The following is a 21,283-nucleotide window of genomic DNA, read 5'->3' as shown; positions in this document are numbered from 1 at the left end:
CAAGTAGGTCTTCACATTAGATGGGCTGCACACAAGGACTGGCAGCATGCAACATCTTTGAAGAACTCTTAAGTATAGAGCAGCTGATTAAGCTCAGCTTGCAAGTATTGAAATAGCTATAAAAAAAGTGAGAGTGCAGCACTTGCAGAAAGGATGGAAGCTGGTCAGCAAAGCAACAAAAGATGAGGATCAATCGTTATAGTAAGCACTTATATATGAACTGGATACAATTTAGAATTTAAAAACAGGAAATTGTTTACAGCACTGTGCTATTGAGATGGACGGGTTGGCTCCAGCTGCCACAATGTCCTTGAACCCGGAATTGTCGATTACATGACCGGGCAAATGAGGACACAAACAAGCAAGAGATACAGATCCTCAAAGTGCAAATTGTGCAGTGCATTCTTCTTTAAATAAATAATCCATGATAGGTGTTCATTATGGAGATCAAAACGTCAATCAGTATTCCAACAAAACGAGGTCAAAGTCATTGGCAGTATCTAAATTATAAAAATGTCCATCAGCCATGGTGCTTCTCTCTTAAACCAACACATCCCATGGGTCAATCGACAGACATAGTCAATCCTTAAACTCCAGGCTTGACGGAGGGCGCACCAGAGAAGAGACGTTCAGGTATATGAGGATACTGAGTAAAGGCGCTGAAGGTACACGTAGAGCAAGACATAACACATTTTTATATATTTTTAGTTACCTGTCTTTGACATGTAACGTAGCTCGTAGTAAATAATGCCAAATGTCATGAGTGTATGTCATTAGCAAATGTGCAGGGCTAGTCTGTAATTTACGAGACTTTATTTTAGAAGTGATATACATCACAAACCATGTATCTTTCAATTTCTTGTCAAACTTCTCATCCAGTAACTGTCAACGCACAGTCACATTGACATTTGTTGACTCCTATTTACTATTTGCGTGGTACTAATATCTTTGAAGGACAGCCATTAAAGTCTGTTTTTTAACAAGGGAAAAATTAAGGACCTTTGTGTTTAAATATGGTTCCACCAAACAAACCAGTAGTAAACAAGGGAATTTTTTAATGTTAAGAAAGACTGTATCTTGACAGTTATTTTTTTTTCCAGGGGCTTCAATGACTGCACTCATCATTACAGCATGTATAATCTGGTGTGTGTGTTCAGCCAAATCAAACAGGCAGAAGGATGGCTTCCACAGATTACGCCAGCATCGAGACGAGTATGATGATGAGGTTCGACTCGCCTCTATTGGCTCCAAAAAGTCTCTGTTGAGTCATGAGTTCCAAGATGAATCTGAAAGTGATGAAGAAACACTGTACATCAACAAACACAATTAAGACCCAATACCCTTTAAACAGTGTGGCATTGAACACATATGCTGCATTTTCCAGGTGTATGTTTTTGTGACAAGTGGACAGGTGTTACAGAGATGGAAACATCTCTTTTCAAAGTGGATATTCAGGATCTAGAGAATTGAAGTGTTAATTTACATATTGCCTTCGGTAACTGGAAAAAGAGAACCTTATCCAACGAGCGAAAAAGAGCCAAACGTTGAATACACACACACATTTTGATTTGTGTGTGACTTTATAATCTATACAACTGTAGTAATACACACAGGAACTGCAGGAGTTTAATCAATCACATTTTTCATCTTTATCCCTTCAATGAAAATGGATTACTTCAGTGAGCATTTTATGGCTGCATCGGCTGATAGAGGAGGTTTGTGTTTTTTATATGTATATGACAAAATGGGAGTGATAGAGGGTGGCTTTTTCCAGCACTTGCTTCATTATATCATGTGAAAAAGACATATTTATATACATTAATCTCTGTTCTTACTAAGAGCAGATCAAGGAATAAATATTGAAGGCATTGTATTTGTAATATAGTGCTGAAATGCTCAAGTGGAACATTTTTACAAAAGTGCCCATTTTAAGGCACAATACATGTTCTTTTTTTAAGATGTTCGTAATGAGAACATTTATGTAATACTTCACTTGGCAGGGTGTTGGGGGAATTTTGTAGTTGCCTGATTAACTGGAAGATGCATAGCTGAACTATCTTCTCTGTGTTCCCCACACTTGAGTTCCCAGCGTCCAAAATGAAATGATGGATCAGATCATGAGGCATCAAATAAAAGTATCTTGCCTGCCCTGCCCACGCTGAAGGTGATTAATTTTGTCACTTTTTTACCATAAAACAATAACATGCAAGGAGATTTTATCATTAGCGCAGTTTTGCACAAGATTTCATATCAAAATGACATCAAAATATGATATTGCTAAGAATCTAGATGATTTTTGATTGGAAAACATGGAGTGTTTAAGTACAAATCTGATATTTTGTGCCTGTTCCAGTGGGACACTAATCTTTGTGACATCACTTCTGTCACCTGGAGAATAAACATACCTGTTTAACTAGAAGGCTACTGAAGATGAACATTTTGTTATGAATGTTAATTATTATCTACTGCACAACTTTTAATTTGCTTCAGATTTTCAAAGCATCTCATGTAAACTCTGAGATCTATAAGCTTTCCATTTTTCATCCCCGGTGTAGAAGGAAACCTGCAGCTTCTTTTCACCAGCAGCCTGGAAACATTATGTCTGTTGCATTGATGCTGATATTATGCTATACTGTGTAAGATTTTACTCTGAGATTTCTAGACCCAAAAACATTTCTATTCCACATTTATATATGAAAAAGTTTCCCTGTATTTTCATGAATTTTTCTTTAATTTTAAATGAACTTTTGAAGTAAAGATTTTGAATTTTTCTCATTGCTTTGTAAATATTTTATCATTTTTAAATTATAAAATTTGGAATTGAACCTCTTTATGACGACTAATTTATTTCTATCCACAAATCACTAAATGACTAAATCAGAATGGCAGAATTCATTTGTTAATGGTACTGACTTTTAAGATTCATCGTAGAGGTTAGTTCTGTCTCTTCACAGAGCCAGAGAAAATGGGAAACAAGAAGTTGATGTAAAAAACTGGGTCGGTTAAAAGAAAAAATTGCCTTCTCCTTAAGAATAGGATACAGTTATCCAGAAGTAGCAAGCCATGCTATTTTATTATTAAGGCAATAGATAGATAGATAGATAGATAGATAGATAGATAAAGTATCTATCTATCTATCTATCTATCTATCTATTGCCTTAATAATAAAACTGTTATTTACTGTAAAAATTGTATGTTTTGAAAGATTGCTATTATCTCTGTTGCTACAAAATTGTTAGATAAATTGCATAGTACTGCTTAGGAGACATGCTACCCAAAATGAAGGCACCCCAGAATTTAAGAAAAAGAGACAAGAAAGAAAAGATGTGCTGTTGGAAAAAATACACAATTTCTGTGTAACATATCACAAAATGAGCAGTTGAACATGATTGATTGATTGATAGACAGACAGAACTTTATTTGTCCCCAGGGGAATTTGTTTTCTAAACTGAGCATTAAATACATTTGGCACACACTGTTAGAAAAGATAGACATTCAAATCAATAGAGAAGGAAACAGGATATGTCCAAGGCAACACCACGTTCTCTTCAAGATTACAGAAATTTTATAATTTGTTTGTGATTCTGTAGTCTTTACCACTGAAACAGTATAACAAACATTTAAAGGAGGAGATGTAGCACTGGATTGTTACAAAGAATGTTAATTAGCTATTATCATAAACTTGTCCTTTTTGTGTTTTCCTGATGGCAAAGTGAAAAAGACTGGCGCTTCAATGAAATAAGTACAAATAATTTAAAAAACAATGTGGTAACTAATAATGGTGTTTTGAAAAGTGTGTGATAGAGAAAGAAACCCTACTTAATGGACATGCAACATTCAGTATATTTGAGCAAAATGAAGCTGCAGGGTATTTTGTATTTTCTTTTGATATGTTGTGTTCTCCCTTGTATTTTGGTTTTAAATAAAATTTTATTTGATATTTTTTATTTTGAATTTTGCTGTGATGGACTGGCACCTCATTCAGTGTTCTTGCATTGTGTTCAGTGCACCTGAGAGAGGCGCGGACCCCATGCAGTAGTGAAATGGAGTGGGTGGGTTGGAGAATGCATGTGCATACTTGTATGTACTGTATGTATGAATTAATTTTGATCTTGTCATTTTGATGTTTTTATAGGCATCCATTAGCTGTATATACAGTCATTACTTTTTCTGAAATGCAGAAATAAGTGGGCTTAATTTTAAAAATTCATTATCAAACAGTTTCTTTTTTTAAAAAAAAAAGCTTGCATGGGCTTTCCTCCTAAATTTCAAAAACAGGGTTGGCTTCGACCTGATGCTGCTAATTTACGCTACAGGGTCCTAGAATACAGTAGTACAGTAACTGGGTTTAGAAAATAAATGGCTGCACTTAGCCAAGCAGCAATTCCTCTGCTCTTTTCTGTTCTGTCTGTATGTCATACAGCAATAACATTAAATAACAATACTGAAAAAAATCACAGATTACGTACCACTCATTTAGAAAATTTATAAAATATAGTACATGGTAGTCACTAAGCAGTCTGCATTTTCAAACTTACTTTTTTGTTTTTGATATTAAAGAGAAATCAAGAAAAGATTGTTTGTTTTTTTTAAGGAAACGATGTTGAGATTTTGAATAGTAAAAGTACTTTTTTTTTTTAAATTATACTCAACAGTAACGGTACTTTTCATGATCTTTGAGTAGAAGACCTTCAAGTGACTCAGATTCATGTATTTCTCTGAAAAACAAACATGACTTATTATTTGAAAAACATGAAAATGAAGTTAAACACAATGACAATATAATAAAACATATACTTGAAAGTTCCTAAACATTTATTATCAGTTTGCTACTTGATTCTTATTAGTAGTTCTTACGTTCATCATTCAACAACATTCATCAGATGACACAAAATGTAGAATTATACACTGATCAGCTGCAAAGTTAAAACCATAAATAAAACATATTTTCTTTAATATCATTTGGGTGGCCAGTGTATGATTCATCAGACCAGGCCACCTTCTTCCATTGCTCCATGGTCCAGTTCCGATGCTCATGTGCCCATTGTAGGCATTTCGGTGGTGGACAGGGGTCAGCATGGGCACTCGGACTGGTCTGTGGCTATGCAGCCCTATACACAGCACGCTGTGATGCACTGTGTGCTGACACCTATCTCTTATGGCAATTTGTGCTGCAGCAGTTCTTCTGTGGGATCAGACTAGACGGGCTAGCCTTTACTTCTCAAGTGCATCAATGACACTTGGGCACCCATGTATACCAGGAACACCCCCACAAGACCTGCCATTTTGGAGATTCTCTGACCTAGATGGTGTCTGGCCATCACAATTTAGATTGTGTCAAAGTTGCTCAGATGCTTCTGCTTGCCTATTTTTCCTGTTTTCAACACATTACCTTCTAATGTATCTAACCCCTTGACGGGTGCTGTTGTAATTAGATAATCAATGATATTCACTTCACTTGTCAGTGCTCTTAACATTGTGGCTGATCGGGTATGTTCTGCTGCAACAACTAACGTCCACTTCTGTTTTGCTGCACGTACTGCTGTTATTTTGAAACAGATCTGGTGCACTTAGCTGTCCATTCTGCATTTAATGAAGATAAAAACGAGGAGAAGCTAGAAGATTATTGATGTGGCTAGAACATTATTCAGTAAATTCATTACACCATCACACTGGCTTTGATCTGTCAGATCAGAGTCACAAGCTTTCTTACATATATTCTTTCTTTTATTAATCACTACTTGAAGTAGTTAATCCAAATCTGAAGTTGAAATTTTATGATATGGTCTTATCACAAGAGCAGGATGCAACAAGGTATAAAAAGCAACGGTGAAGGCTTGTACAAGTGGTTTGTCACAGAGAGTATTGGATGTCACCTAATGAAAAACAGCTGGATGAGGAATCAAGGATTTTCTGTTACCTGAAGGATTGTTCCACTTCATAGGTTTCCCTTGCCGTGGTCTGGTATACAAGAGTCTGTCTCACTTTAGCCTGTCACCAGACTGGCAATGTGCCTGATCCTGAACCTTCACATTATGGGTATTGAAGCAACATGGTGGCTCCACACAGCTTTTGCCATCAGAATCAGGAAAAGAGACAGACAACATTTGTTTGGGTGGAGCGGAAGAGAAGGGAGTAAATAAAGGGAGGACTGAAGATTTTGCAGTTCTGTACTGTCAGATGTTTGAACCCTTTACAGCAGTGTGAAAAAAACTGAAATGTACACTTGTTATTAGTAAAAGAGCTGGATTTGAACCCAAACCCAGGACAGTGTCTGAATAGTTGTGTTTGGGGGCTTGGCGTGCTAACCAGTCTAACCAATAGCTCTAACAAGAATTTGCAATGCTAAAAATACAGAGATTGAAGCAGCAGCTCTGAGATAGCAGATCAATGCAAAGCCATTAAGCTGTTCTGTCCTCCCAAACCATTTAGACACTTTAAGCAACATAGGTTCAAATATTGCTGGCTTACAAATGATATTTGCACATCTTGTTTTTGTTTGCATTTCATTGTAAACACACATGCTCAAGAAGAACAATTACACGTGTCCTTACACTGTAACAAGATGTGTATGACTTTTAAATCCTGCAACAGAGTACATCATTTTATACATTTGGTGAGGTAATACAGAGCTAAGAAGTTTATGAATTTAAATGTCAGCAATGTAGCAACCTAACCATTGTTATGTACTACAGTAATCTTAAATCTTAGCTCTAGTTATGATCCGTACTGCAAACTGGTTCTGATGCTACAGTAGCTTCTGCCAGATGGAGGTCAAACAAAGAGACCATGGGAGGTGTGGGAGCAGTCCTCCACAATGCTGTAGGCTTTGTAGCACTTAATAAAGATGTCTTTAATGGAGGGCAGAGAGGTGCAAATGATCTTTACTGCTGTGTGCACAAACCAGTTAGTGATACAGCTGGTCAGAACATTCTTGATGGTATCCCTGTAGAATGTGGTGAGAATGGGGAGAGGAAGTTTTCCTTTTATCAGCTGAAGAAGGAAGTGGAGATGCTGCTGCACCTTCTTGGCTCTCTGACAAAGTAGAGTCAGCTGCCAGGTACACACCAAAGAATTTGGTGCTCTTGACCAATTCCACCACAGAGCCCTCTATTTCAAATGCACAAATAAAGGCCTGAAATGTGCGTATGCAACTTTCCGCACAAAAGCTGGGATTTGTAAAAGAAAGCTTCACAGGACAATTTGCATTCTGTATATTTATGGTAACTCTGACCTTCTTACATGACTTTTCAGAGAATCTGGAAAATGGTGACACCCTTGATCAAGTAGGGAATTACAGCTAAACTAGTAAAGATCATTTGCACCTCTCTGCCCTCCATTAAAGACATCTTTATTAAGTGCTACAAAGCCTACAGCATTGTGAAGGACTGCTCCCACTCTTCGCATAATTCACTTGTAAAATAATTCATCCCCCAGAGATGCTGTTATAATGTGTGTTGCTGTGAAAACCATACAGTATTAAACTCAAAAGTGATGAATATGACATATACAGTAGTGGGCAAAAGTTTTGGTAGTGACACAAATGTGTTTTGCAAAGTTTGCTGCTTCAGCATTTTCAGATTATTTTTTACATGTTTCTATGTTATACTGGAGAACAATTATAAACATTTTATAAGTTTCAAAGGCTTTTATTGGCAGATACATAAACGTTATGTAAAGAGTCAGTGTTTACAGTGTTGACCTTTCTTCTTTATAACTTCTGCTATTTGGTCTGGCATGATGGATAACAGCTTCTGGGCCAAATCCTGACTGATGGTGATCCATTCTTGCCTTGTTAGCGCTTGGATTTGTGTTGCTTCTGCTTGTCCTCCCGCTTTTTGAGAATTGACCTCAGGTCCCCAGTGGGATTAAGATCTGGGAAGTTACCTGGCCTTTCAATGTTATGATTTCCAAACCACTTTGTTATCACTTTTGCATTGTGACGTGGTGCTCCGTCATGCTGGAAAATACACAGATCACCACCAAATTGTGCCTGGATTGTTGGGAGAAGTTGCTCTTGGAGGATGTTTTGATACCGTTCTTTATTTATGACAGTGTTCTTGGGCAAAACTGTGAGTGGGCCCACTCCCTTGGATAAGAAGCAACCTCACACATGGATTGTCTCAGGATGCTTCACTGTTGGCATAACACAGGACTCATGGTAGTATTCACCTTTTCCTTCACTGGACAATCTATTTTGCAGATGTCTCAAACAGTTGGAAGGAAGATAACTTTTGCACCAGTCTTATGCTGTCCAGTCCTTGTACTTCCTGCAGAATTTCAGTCTATCCTTGATGTTTTTCTTGAGAAAAAAGTGGCTTCTTTGCTGTCCTTCTTGACACAAGGCAGTTGTTTAAAAGTCTTTGCCTCACTATGCGTGCAGATGCAGTCACACCCACCTGCTGTCAGTACCAAGCTCTGCACTGGTGGCAACACGATTCTGTAGCTGACTCCTCAGGAGGAGATGGTCCTGGCACTTGCTGGACACTTTTAGCTAATCATTTTGTGCCGGTGCCAAAATAAGTGGGAATTGTTTTTTGTAAAGTGAACCTTTTATACTAATAAAGCTCTTTGCAATAAATTAATATGCATCTGATCACTCTGCACAATAATATAAAAACAATGTGAATTGCTACCGCAAAAACTGAAGCTGCACATTTTGAAAAACACAACATTTATGTCCTTGCCAAAACTTTTGGCCACTACTGTAGACTTAAATTGTAGACTTAAATTGCCTTTATTGTGTATGTGCACTGAAGAACTTGCCTCATGCATACAGAAAGCTATAACTCTCATGCCTTATAGCAGGGGGTCCAAACTTTTTTCACTAGGGGCCACATACAGATAAATATACGAAGGTGTATATTGCCTCACCTCCAGTGTATTAAGCTAGCAAAATCAATCAAATATAGGTAAATTATGCTTCATAATTGAATATGCTTAAAGCAGAAACAGCATCACAGCTCTCCATTAATGGGTGTTCATTTATTATATTACAAAAAGGTAAGCTGGGTGGTTGAAATGCAAAGGACATCACAGAGATGACTGTCCGTCATTTTGGTTTTCAGTCTGCTTTTGTTCAGATTTAGCAGAGAAAATGTTTGTTCACGTATGTATGTTGAGCCGAACAGACTGATCTGTCTTTTTGAGTGGCGTCTCATCAGAGGACCTAAATGTGTTCTAAATTCACTGTTGCAATTCCACTATTCATACTCATTCAATACAAATTAAAGTATAGAATGGTGTATAAAAATGGATTTCAATTTAGACCTTAATTGAAATATTTAGCTGTTTTTAAAAGCTTTTAATTCTAGTGCTTTAATCAAATTTAATGCAGACTGTTCAACAAAAGGATAACAAGAAAAACAAAAGAATATTTTATTTAAGGTCAAAATTTAGTTGTCCCTTAGTTTGAAGCAATCCTTTTAGCTCCAGCATTGGTCTTCCGTTATTTATCACTTCCTGATTTGCCTGAAAGTCCAGTTTTGAGAAATTTTTAAGTTTAGATATATAATCTTCCTGCAGTGGGCTGGTGCCCTGCCTGGGATTTGTTCCTGCCTTTCGCCCTGTGTTGGCTGGGATTGGCTCCAGCAGACCCCTGTGACCTAGTGTTAGGATATAGTGGGTTGGACAATGATTGACTGACTGACTATATAATCTTCCATTTTGGAAGTCAGTCGGAAACAAATAATAAAAATAAACGGACCTCTGCAGTGCACTTGACTTTCTGATATTGCTAACTTATTGGTGCCGACCGAGAGCCTCTACGTAGAAGAAGAACAACGAGCAACTGTTGGACTCACATCTGTCCCCTTCAGTGTGACACGGTACTGTCAGCCTCACCTTCTGCCTTTTCACTGCAGACTAAATATGTCACACACATTCATTAAAGGTATTAGCCAGACTGTGGAAATTCAGGGTGTATAATAAATGTGTCTGCAAACATTTTATTGGTGACATACAGAGAGACAGCAACAGGCTTGTGCCAATTGCAGGCATCAACCTAGTGTGTGAGGGAGAGCGCAGTCCGAGGCGAGGTGAGGCTCGTCACTACCACACCTCACGTTTCTCTCCTGTATTTGAACAGGAAATGCGCCAATTCAGGGATTTTGACTATAAAAATTATCAAAATTATCAGAATCATACAGAAAACAAATTTATAGCACAGACCAGTGGACAAATTTATTTTATGTTATCATTATTAGTTTTTTTTTTACTTTTCATAAGAGCCTCATCTGCCTCCCCAGACCGCATGTCCCTGCGTTGTTCCTTTTAGACTCCTGAAGATCAAGTAGCTCCTCCGCAATGTAATAGTTATTGTCAGCTCCCCGCAAAAAAAAAAAATCAACCGCAGTGTGGTGTCTGTGCTCTCATGACATGGAATCGAGTAAAAATCAAAAGCACTAGCTTTATCTGACACGATGTTTTAAGTTACCTGACAAATCTTCAATTCGCTGCACAACTGCATTTCTGGACAAGCGAACGTTGTTGAATTCCTGCATTCTCTCCGGGCGCATTATTGCTGCGACTTTAGTGAGGCACTGTTTTATGAAGTCACCATCTGAGAAAGGTTTCCCGTGTCGGGCAGTGAGTTGTGCTACCTCGTAACTGGCTAATGTGGCATTTTCTTGTGTTTTGTTAGCACAGAAAAAATGCTGTTGTTAAGCTAGCAGAATATCTATCATTTGCTTAACTTTCAGTTCTCGCTCTGCACAAGTGTACGATGTGTAGGTCGGATGTTTGATTTCGTAGTGTCAACTCACATTATACTCTTTCATCATTGCAATAGTTTCATTGCAAATCAAACAGTCACACTTTGCCCCTGACTTCTAGGAAGAAATATTTATTTTCCCACCGTGTCTGAAATTTTCTGCACTTACTTGCTATTGGGCGTTTCTTTGGTTCTACCATTTTTGGTCACCTGTAGCAAAATTCTTCTTTGGTTGTGCTTGTTTGTGAAGACGCTTCCTTGATCAAGACAGTAGCTCTACCTTCTGTTAAACCTAAGAAGTACAACACAGTTAAGAACAAGTTTCGTGTGTGGGCCATATTTCATTATATTTTTAGAATTTGCTGTAGGCCAATTAAAAATGGACCACGGGCTGTAGTTTGGACACCCCTGCCTTATAGTGTATTCATAGCTTAGTGGTTTCATACAACATGGCTTGTTTGGTGCTGCTTGAAAATTATGCAGACAGTCATATGCCCATGACAATGATTGCTGGCTTATGAGCCAATTTAGACTCCTAAAAGCCATTCTCTTGGAGCTATGTGTGGAATTGGGCCAAGCATTAGAAAGACAGACTGCCCAGAATCGGTCTATACCTGTTTATATTCAGATTTTATCAAAGTTTGGGTTTCTGGCAACAGGCACCTACCACAGGGAAGTGCCCGGTAGGTTGAGTATATCTCAGCCTAATGCACACTATGCTGGAAGCCATAAACAACTGATGAGGTGCTACATTCAGCTTCCTTATGGTGTGGGTGTAAAGATCAACTAATAATGACAATTTGCACCAGTGTTTGGTTTTCCTAATGTAATTGGAGTAATTGACTGCACTCATATTGCAATAAGGGCTCCTAGCGAGAATGATGCTGCTTTTGCTAACCATAAGGAGTGATATTCCATTAACACACAAATCATCTATAATGCCAAGATTAGACCAACAAACATGTGGCTCAGTGGCTTGGCTCAACCTGTGATTTGTTTAATTTGAGGCAAAGTAGCATTGGTAGATGACTTGCTGAAGGTGAGTATGTTATGATAGATAGATAGATAGATAGATAGATAGATAGATAGATAGATAGATAGATAGATAGATAGATAGATAGATAGATAGATAGATACTTTATTAATCCCAAGGGGAAATTCACATACTCCAGCAACAGCATACTAATAAAAAAACAATATTAAAGAGTGATAACAATGCAGGCATACAGACAGACAATAACTTTGCATAATGTTAACGTTTACTCCCCCGCCCCCCCCCCAACCCCCGGGTGGAATTGAAGAGTCACATAGTTTGGGGGAGGAACGATCTCCTCAGTCTGTCAGTGTAGCAGAAAAGTGACAGCTGTCTGTCGCTGAAGCTGCTCCTCTGTCTGGAGATGATACTGTTCAGTGGATGCAGTGGATTCTCCATTATTGACAGGAGCCTACTCAGTGCCTGTCGCTCTGCCACGGATGTCAAACTATCCAGCTCCATGCCTACAATAGAGCCTGCCTTCCTCACCAGTTTGTCCAGTTGTGAGGCGTCCTTCTTCTTTATGCTTCCTCCCCAGCACACCACCGCGTAGAAGAGGGCACTCGCCACAACCGTCTGATAGAACATTTGCAGCATCTTATTGCAGATGTTGAAGGACGCCAGCCTTCTAAGGAAGTATAGTCGGCTCTGTCCTTTCTTACACAGAGCATCAGTGATGGCAGTCCAGTCCAATTTGTCATTCAGCTGCACTCCCAGGTATTTATAGGTCTGCACCCTCTGCACACAGTCACCTCTGATGATCACAGGGTCCATGAGGGGCCTGGGCCTCCTAAACTCCACTACCAGCTCCTTGGTTTTGCTGGTGTTCAGGTGTAGGTAGTTTGAGTCGCACCATTTAACAAAGTCCTTGATTAGGTCCCTATACTGGATTATGGATGACTTGTTGGTAAACCTCAGTTTTCATATGGCCTACACTATTCGTTGTAACTGCAATCATGTCATTATATGTGCCAGGTGATAATGGGTACCCACTCCCAACACTGGAACCTTATGCCTTTGCCTGAGCCCCAGGGCGCAGAGAAGAGGTGCTACAATGTCATGCACACCATAGGACTCCTCTTCTCAGATGCAGGTGGTGGAGCCTCGATGAGTCAGGTATTAATGATACTCTACCAGCCAATGAACGTGTGCAGTGTCGTGATTGCATATGTATGCAGTTAATTAGCATAGTCCATTTATGGTTGTTTCAAAGCGTATTCACGTACGCCCCTTTGCAAGACGATTGTTTATAAAGGGTTAATTGTGTACAAGTACGCGTACATCAGGCTTTATAAACCGGATTTTTTTTTTGTGTACGCATACTTTTGATACTCGAATCCACACGTAATTTTATAAATAAGAACCCTGAGTCGTAGTAACAGGCGTCTCCAGGGCAGCAACATTGTTTGGGAATATCCAGTGTATTTCAATTAAACAACATGCGTAGCTACTCAGTTAATACATCTGTGCGTCTTGCTTTCTTTATCTTCCGCCTTTGCAAGCAATAACGCATGATGTCACTCACAAACCCAAAAATGTACTATGCCGGCAGAAACACTACGAGCATTCACGCGGAGGACTCTTTAACTCTCGCGAGGTCTTCTGGGTGCTTCCGGTTGCACGACTCACATCGAATGACGTTGAATAACAACGCTGAAAAAATGGCTGCAGGAAGCAGCAACTATTGGGAAGGTGAGTTGGCATTGCGTTGTAAAACGAACTGAGTCTGTTGCTGGTTTGTTTTAGTGGCTACATGTAAGCAGTTGGGCGGTAACAACTTTATAGTCTAAGAGCGTTTAGCTTATGTTGTTCAGCTCTGCTGTCCGGTGGCCTGACGTTTTGTGTAGTTTGGACTCACGTATGAGCCAGTTATTGTAGACTTAAGTGTCTTTCACAGTCGGCCCATACTACTCTGTGAAATAACTATGGTCGACAGATGATCTTCATGATAATTGAGCTATACGAATAGTCACATTAATGGATGCAGTGTGATCCACATGAAACAGACTGACATTTCTACAGACGGAACGTATTTTCTAGTTTAGCATGATTGCTGTTCAAAATAAGTGTCTTTTTGTAAGTTAAATTGAGTTGGAAAATTAAATGGATGAGTACTATAGTATGTGCGCCCTGGCGTCCCATTCAGGATTGGTTCTCACTTTTCTTTCGTTTGTGCCCGGACGGACTGTGGCCCCCGTGAGACACAGTAATTTAAAAAGGGATTGAGAAAGTGGATAGACGTTTACCTGAAAAGATCATGCTTCTTGTGCCATTGAAGCGAAAGGTCAAAGTGGATTAATGTTTATCGTTAATATATTGCACATATTTCCTATAGATTTGCGGAAACAAGCACGTCAATTAGAAAATGAATTGGACCTCAAGTTGGTATCCTTCAGCAAACTTTGCACCAGCTATAGCAGCTCCAGAGAGGGCCGTCGAGGAGAAAGGTATGATGCCAACTATTAAAACCTCAGTGGCTTAAATGAAAAAGGATGGGGTCTGCTGAAAGCGTGGATAAAATGAGGAGGTATAGTAGTGAGTGAGAGGGCGTGGGATAGTGAAATTTGTGTGACATAAACCCACCTGTTTTGTGTAATTTCTCCATGTGTATTTTAATAACTTTATTACTGAAGAATGCAAATATCGCCTTTATTCTGGTTGCATTATTTTCTTAATGTGTAAAAAGCCAGTTGCTTCAACACATTGTGCCTAACAGTATTGTTCTAATGCTGGACAGTGTAACTTTTAAAGTATAGCCATTAATTTGGATAATTCTTGAACATTATATACCTTATTCCTGTGTCATATACCTTATTCCTGTGTAATTTCTTTCAGACTTTTCTGAGCTGCCAAAATACATAGAAAATAATAGAGCTTTGCAATGTTTTGTGTAGAGCAAAAATGAGAAATGCAAGTTTTTGAGATCTGTATTGTTTGCTTTGCAGCTCTGACACCACACCACTTCTCAACAACTCTACGCAGGATAGGATGTTTGAAACTATGGCTGTGGAAATTGAACAACTTCTTGCAAAGGTCAACGTCATTTCTGCTGTTAATTTTCTTTTTTTTTTTTTTTTTTTAGCTTTTCCTCAATATTTTAAAAGCTATATTTGGATAAATGCAATTGAATGCATTTTAAATTGTAAACAGCACTTTATTTGTGCTCGGGGAGTATTTAATAAATATTATATTATGACAAACAAACTAGAATAGCCAAAAAGAAAGAACTTCTGATTTCACTAAAGACAAAAGGTGAAGTCACAGTTACCATGAGGTGTTATAAAGATATAAGGTATAAAGGAGCCCCAGTAGTTTTTCTTGACAAATTTCTGCAGAATAATTTGTCAGCTAAAAGAACTCGGTGTTATGAAATGTTCAGATGTAAGTATGGTACATCCAAGATAAGGGTGCTTTATCTTGTTAGTCATCAATCCATCAAAATCAATAGTTTAACTTTCTAAGTTTTTACATGACACATTGGCCTTTGTGTAAAAAGATTTTGTTCTCTGTTGTGGGTATTTAATGTGTTTTACCATGTTTTTTGTTAGCTAATTTGTTCTTTTGTTAATTTGCAGCTGACAGGAGTCAATGACAAAATGTCAGAATATAGCAACACACCAGGTGTTACATCTTTAAATGCAGCATTGATGCACACACTTCAGAGACACAGAGATATCCTCCAGGTAAGAAAGTGCAAAAATGGCACAGACATGTGGTTTTTACTTTTAAGATTGTAGAGTCATTCCATTAATAATGACACTATAATGAGGGTGACTGTGCTGTGGTTAAGGTAAATGTTTTACAAAAATACATACAAGATTTTGAAGTGTCCAGAGATGAGCTATCAAATGCAGTTTTAAAGTTTGTATCCTATAATAGTAACAATAAGAGCAGCTCACTACTGAAAACGGACGCGCTCAGAAGCGAACCAGAAACCACTTCATTATGAGTCAGCAGTTCTTACCGCTGCACCACCCAAGCGGTCGTGTCAGCGTCGTACCCTAACCCAATTTCTTTTTCTACGGTTATACTCTTTAATAAAAACTCACTTATTTTGTTATACTTGTACCTTTTGTGAAAGTGTTTACAGTAATCCCTCCTCCATCGCGGGGGTTGTGTTCCAGAGCCACCCGCGAAATAAGAAAATCCGCGAAGTAGAAACCATATGTTTATATGGTTATTTTTATATTGTCGTGCTTGGGTCACAGATTTGCGCAGAAACACAGGAGGTTGTAGAGAGACAGGAACGTTATTCAAACACTGCAAACAAACATTTATCTCTTTTTCAAAAGTTTAAACTGTGCTCCATGACAAGAGAGATAACAGTTCAGTCTCACAATTAAAAGAATGCAAACATATCTTCCTCTTCAAAGGAGCAAACAAATCAATAGGGCTGTTTGGCTTTTAAGTATGCGAAGCACCGCGGCACAAAGCTGTTGAAGGTGGCAGCTCACACCCCCTCCGTCAGGAGCAGAGAGAGAGAGAGACAGATAAAAAAATCAATACGTGCCCTTCGTGCTTTTAAGTATGCGAAGCACCGTGCAGCATGTCACTTCACGAAGCAGCTGCACAGAAGGTAGCCAACATGAAGATAATCTTTCAGCATTTTTAGACGAGCGTCCGTATCGTCTAGGTGTGCGAACAGTCCCCCTGCTCAATCCCCCTACGTCAGGATCAGAAAAAGTCAGCGCAAGAGAGAGAGAGAGAGAAAAGTAAGCTGGGTAACTTCTCAGCCATCTGCCAATAGCGTCCCTTGTATGAAATCAACTGGGCAAACCAACTGAGGAAGCATGTACCAGAAATTAAAAGACCCATTGTCCGCAGAAATCCGCGAACCAGCAAAAAATCTGCGATATATATTTAAATATGCTTACATATAAAATCCGCGATAGAGTGAAGGCGCGATATAGCGAGGGATCACTGTATTTGATATTTGGACTTCATTCTTCAAGCATTATACATTTCATATCTACATTTTGTTAATTACTAAAATAATGAAAAACATTTCTTTTTTAGTTCTGTGTTCAACACTTCTCTGCGACTTGAGCTGCATCCATGTGGTTGGGGGGGTTTGGAATGGGATAGCAGGCTGCTTGTGCTGATTGACACATTTACAAAACAAAAGACGCTGATGAAGAGGTGTGAAGGAATTCAAGGTGGGCTGGGATTACGAGTTTTTTCATAGGCTTCAGGGATTCCAGTGTTAAAAATCCTGACAAACGTTTTTACACTAACCAGAAACTGTGTAACTTCAGGTGCTTTCTCCTTCACTTTTGGTATGAAAGCAGAGAGAATTGTGTTAAGAATGTGAGACACTACAGTTTAATCTGGTGTAGACACGGAACGCAGAGATTGTTTGCTCCTCGGTCAGTAACAGTCAATTCCAAATGTTTTCCCCTTGTTTTAATCATTCTTGCTTCAAACAAAGTCGCAAAAAGCACCCTTGACACAAGATTGTAGCTCTCATTAATATAATGGATGGTAGCAGATATGAAAGGGGTTTTCCCAAAGTTTTCTGTCCAAATATCAGTTTTGACAGCACACCCATAATTATTGTTCTCTAGCATGTCATATACAATATCTTTTCCCAGTTTTTGGCTTTTTCTTCCACATGCCGCGATAGTCATTGGATGGGGCACTATCTCTTTAGACTTCAGACATTCCAGTTTTGGCTGCTGTGTCAACCAGGTACTGATCAAACTAAATATATCCCTCACCAGACATTGTGTCATAAAGCCCTATCCTTCCAAACAAAATCCGCACATTTATCCTGTGTTTCGCTTTTAGTTGTTACTTTTGACAGGTTTTGCAAGAATGTCAGTTTAGTTTGACCCTGTGCTATTGCACATGTGTGGTGCTTTAATCCTGAGATGCCTGACTGTGTTAGCACATTTATCACAGCAAGCAAATGGCACTTGGTTGCGATCGACATCAATAACGATTGAAAATGACTACCAAATGTCAGACTTCACTTTGCAGAGTTTTGCAGTCTTGTACTGTCGTTTTTTTTAAAGCTGTCCTCACCACTGTGGGATGTAAGCTGTTTCCGGGCTCTGCAATCTTCAGACGCGAGACTGTATATGCATGCGTCCTAACTGCTTTTATTTATTTATTTATTTATTTATATATATATATATATATATATATATATATATATAAATATCTCGCTCGTCTGCCCACACTCAGGTTGAGTTAATTGGATATACAATTTAAAGAGATTGTTGTTTTCATGGGAATTGTTACATAAGCATTATTTTCACTTTTACTTTAAAACATTTGTAAAAACAATACTTGTCCTTTATTTCCGGCCCCGGACGTGGTAAAATCTTTCTCGCAGGACGAATAATGCTGCTTGTGTTGTGAAGGGGGAGCAGCTGAACAGAGAGTAAAGAGATGCCGTCGGATCATCTGCTGTCTTTCTGCTGCTGCTGCTGGCGAGCTGCGTGTTCTTTATGTTGCGCTGCACGTCGATCATTTAAAAGCCTGTACAGCAGCTGTCCTTTTGCCACTTTGTGTCTCTGCAGCTCACATTGTGAAGGGGGGCTGAACGCACGCTAAGGAGTTGCAGTCGGATCATCTGCTGGCTTGTTGCTGCTGGCGAGCTGCGTTTTCTGCTTGTTGTGCTTTGCTTCGATCATTTCAAAGCCTTTACAGCAGCTGTCCTTTTGCCAATTAGCGCCTCTACTGCTCGCGTTGTGAATTTGGGGGGGGGGGGGGGTCTTGGGGTGCTGAACGCATGCTAAGGAGAAGCAGTCGGATCATCTGCTGGTTTCCTGCTCCTGCTGCTGGCAAGCTGCGTGTTCTGCTTGTCTCTTGTTATTGTTTTAAGAGCTGGGAGCACATGACGTCTGTCTGCCAAAAGCATTTCAACAACTGCTTGGTTAGATACAACATTTATTTATATAGCACATTTTCATACAAATAATGTAGCTCAAGGTGCTTTACATGATGAAGAAAGAGAAAAAAAGACAAAATAAGAATTAAAATAAGAGAATACTTATTAACATAGAATAAAAGTAAGGTCCGATGGCCACGGAGGACAGAAAAAACAAAAAAAACTCCAGATGGCTGGAGAAAAAATAAAATCTGCAGTGGTTCCAGGCCATAAGACTGCCCAGCCCCCTCTAGGCATTCTACCTAACATAAATGGCCTCAATCAGTCCTCACTGTATTCAGGGTTCTCATGGAAGGACTTGATGATGATGGTTGAATGGACTTCTGGTCTTTAATCCATCAATGTAGGAAAATCACAGTGCTTTGATTAGGTGGTGGTGGCGCAGATTGCCACCACAGAAAACCGGAAAAAGAACAGAAGAGAGAGTAGGAGTTAGTACGGATTTTGGAGCCACCATGATAATTAATTGAATATACAGATGTCTGTTAACTTGTTTTAACTCTTTTAGGGCTAATTTTTTTTTTGTTTCTTTTCTCCCAGGGCTGAATATTTTTCCAAAAACTAACATTTTTTAAAAAAGAACACAAAGCAATTGTTTAACATATCAAATCAACAAAAAATATTTACTTTTGACAAATGTTACTGTCTTGCATGTTGTATGAGCCTGCATACTCTATGATTTCACATACATATCACATACATTTTACACAGCAAAGTCTGATCTCGCTCAAAGCAGCCAATTTCAGTCATTGCCACATTGCACTCCTTACAGTATGTGTTGCTTTGGTGCCTATTTTTCAATTGTCTGTTGCTTCACTTTCTCACATATATTGTTAGTGTGTACTGTAGAGAGACAAGTCACCCATTTGGCATCGTGCCATGCCACTGCCACCAAATTTTCTGCCAGCATGAAAACCGTATTGTCACCTCTTTTCATCTTCTGAAACTTTATGAACTTTATGTATGGCATTATAGCCTGGCTCACCCCATGGGATTTGCTTCTGTTTATTACAGAAGTGAATAAAACTTTGCAGCAGCACGTACCTAAGCCACCAGGGGACAAAACACGTTTGGACCAATGCTCCCTGAAGTTATATCACCAGTTCTGTCCCATCTCTATTTGTAATGCCACAGCACGCTTCATCTCGTTTTTCGTTGTGGGTTTCCACTTTGAAAAACGAGAATGCGATGCAAACGCAGCTCGTGATTCAAAAAAAATCTCTGCCTACCTGTTTGTCTCGTCTGACAGTAGCTGAAAAGCAGCATCAGGAGAGAGCAGCCTGAAGTACAGCAGCTGGTGATCTGTCGTGTCCAACAGCAAGCCATGCCGTCTTGTAAACTCCGGTAGCCAGATCAGCTCTCAACGGATCAATGTCTGTGTATTTATCCCATGCGAACCTTGCCGTAGATGCATCGGCTGCGCGAAGGCACTCAACTGGCAGCAGATCTGCTGGCGCGGCATCAGCTGGTGTCTGATCAGCTGATGCGTGCTTCTCACTCTCTTGGTCGATCTCCTGATCATTGCCAATAAAATCCGATTCTGAAAAATCAAGAGTCCGACTCTGCAATAATGCGCAAAACATCGTCTGCCGAGTGTTTTCTTTTCTGCACTTGCTTTGCTCCATTTTCACATGTCGATGTCATCTTGCCATTGTTTACATTTCGCAACTCACGCACACGCAAGGTTTAGTTACCGAGTCAACGAGTCTAGCATTCCTCCAAGCACAGAAGGAATGCCTATGACGTGACAGTGAGATTTGTCGCCATTAACAGCTGATTGTCGCCCCCTATCCCTGGATGTCGACTTTTGTCGACATTCGCCTTCAACCCCTCCTGTCGACAAAAGTTGACATCCGCCCTAAAAGAGTTAAATGTTGTCTCACTGCCTTGTCTTGCGTTACCACAGGTAAAATTCCATTACAACAAACTGCCAGGGACCTAAAAAATATTTTGTTGTAATGAAAATTTCATAGTAATTAGATTCTTTGTCACTATAGTCCTTTCTTTAACTTGTGTCCAGGCATTTGCAATCATTTCAATAGCTTCTTTCGCATTAATTTTAATCTCCTCCTGTCTACAGGTTATGCTGACGAGAGTGTTTCTCAGCATTTCCTTGCGATAATACACTTTCAGGATGCGAAAGATGCCTAAATTCAATGGCTGAAGCACTGCTGTGCAATTGGGTGGGAGGAATTCAACGCGAACATTTTCTAAATGTGAAAGCATGTTGTGGGCAGCACAGTTATCGATCAGAATCCGAATCATCCTTCTTCATATTGTGAGGTTTCTGAACTCTTTTGGGACCACCCACCCCCCACCCAACAGGAACGACATGCTGAAGTGCATGCCAAAGCGCGATTGTAGCATCTGTGGAAGATCATTTGTCCGTTGCCGGGGCAGGGCAACAGTAGGCTCATAGCGCTGCAGTGAAGCGCCACAGAAGCAAATCCTTAAAGATTGTGGTTGCGCTATAAGTCCCTGTTTTACACCCCAAAACACAAGGCTGAGTCTCAGTACTTTAGCAAAACCAGTGTGGACGCTAGGGGTTGCTGTTGACCTGTGAAACCCCACAGACTGACGTCCAGGACACACGTTTAAAAGCACCAAGAAGAATTTTTAATACTTCAATAAAGTGCACAAAGCA

General features: G+C 39.4%; 2 protein-coding genes across 2 annotated transcripts in view; both read left to right on the top strand.

Annotated features, from left to right (window-relative positions):
* Positions 1-2,973, top strand: part of cpda (carboxypeptidase D, a) — an 83,916-nt gene extending 80,943 nt beyond the window's left edge. The window contains exon 21 of the mRNA XM_028806904.2: positions 1,101-2,973. Coding sequence (XP_028662737.1) covers positions 1,101-1,330 — 230 coding nt within the window. The 3' untranslated portion in view covers positions 1,331-2,973. The remainder of the gene's footprint in view (positions 1-1,100) is intronic.
* A 10,359-nt stretch (positions 2,974-13,332) lies between these two features.
* Positions 13,333-21,283, top strand: part of gosr1 (golgi SNAP receptor complex member 1) — an 82,221-nt gene continuing 74,270 nt past the window's right edge. The window contains exons 1-4 of the mRNA XM_028806903.2: positions 13,333-13,436; positions 14,080-14,191; positions 14,690-14,777; positions 15,320-15,427. Of these exons, the coding sequence (XP_028662736.2) occupies positions 13,379-13,436; positions 14,080-14,191; positions 14,690-14,777; positions 15,320-15,427 (366 nt within the window). The 5' untranslated portion in view covers positions 13,333-13,378. The remainder of the gene's footprint in view (positions 13,437-14,079; positions 14,192-14,689; positions 14,778-15,319; positions 15,428-21,283) is intronic.

This window comes from Erpetoichthys calabaricus, chromosome 8, assembly GCF_900747795.2.
Source record: "Erpetoichthys calabaricus chromosome 8, fErpCal1.3, whole genome shotgun sequence".
Lineage (NCBI taxonomy): Eukaryota > Metazoa > Chordata > Cladistia > Polypteriformes > Polypteridae > Erpetoichthys > Erpetoichthys calabaricus.
This window is presented reverse-complemented; position numbering and strand designations above follow the sequence as displayed.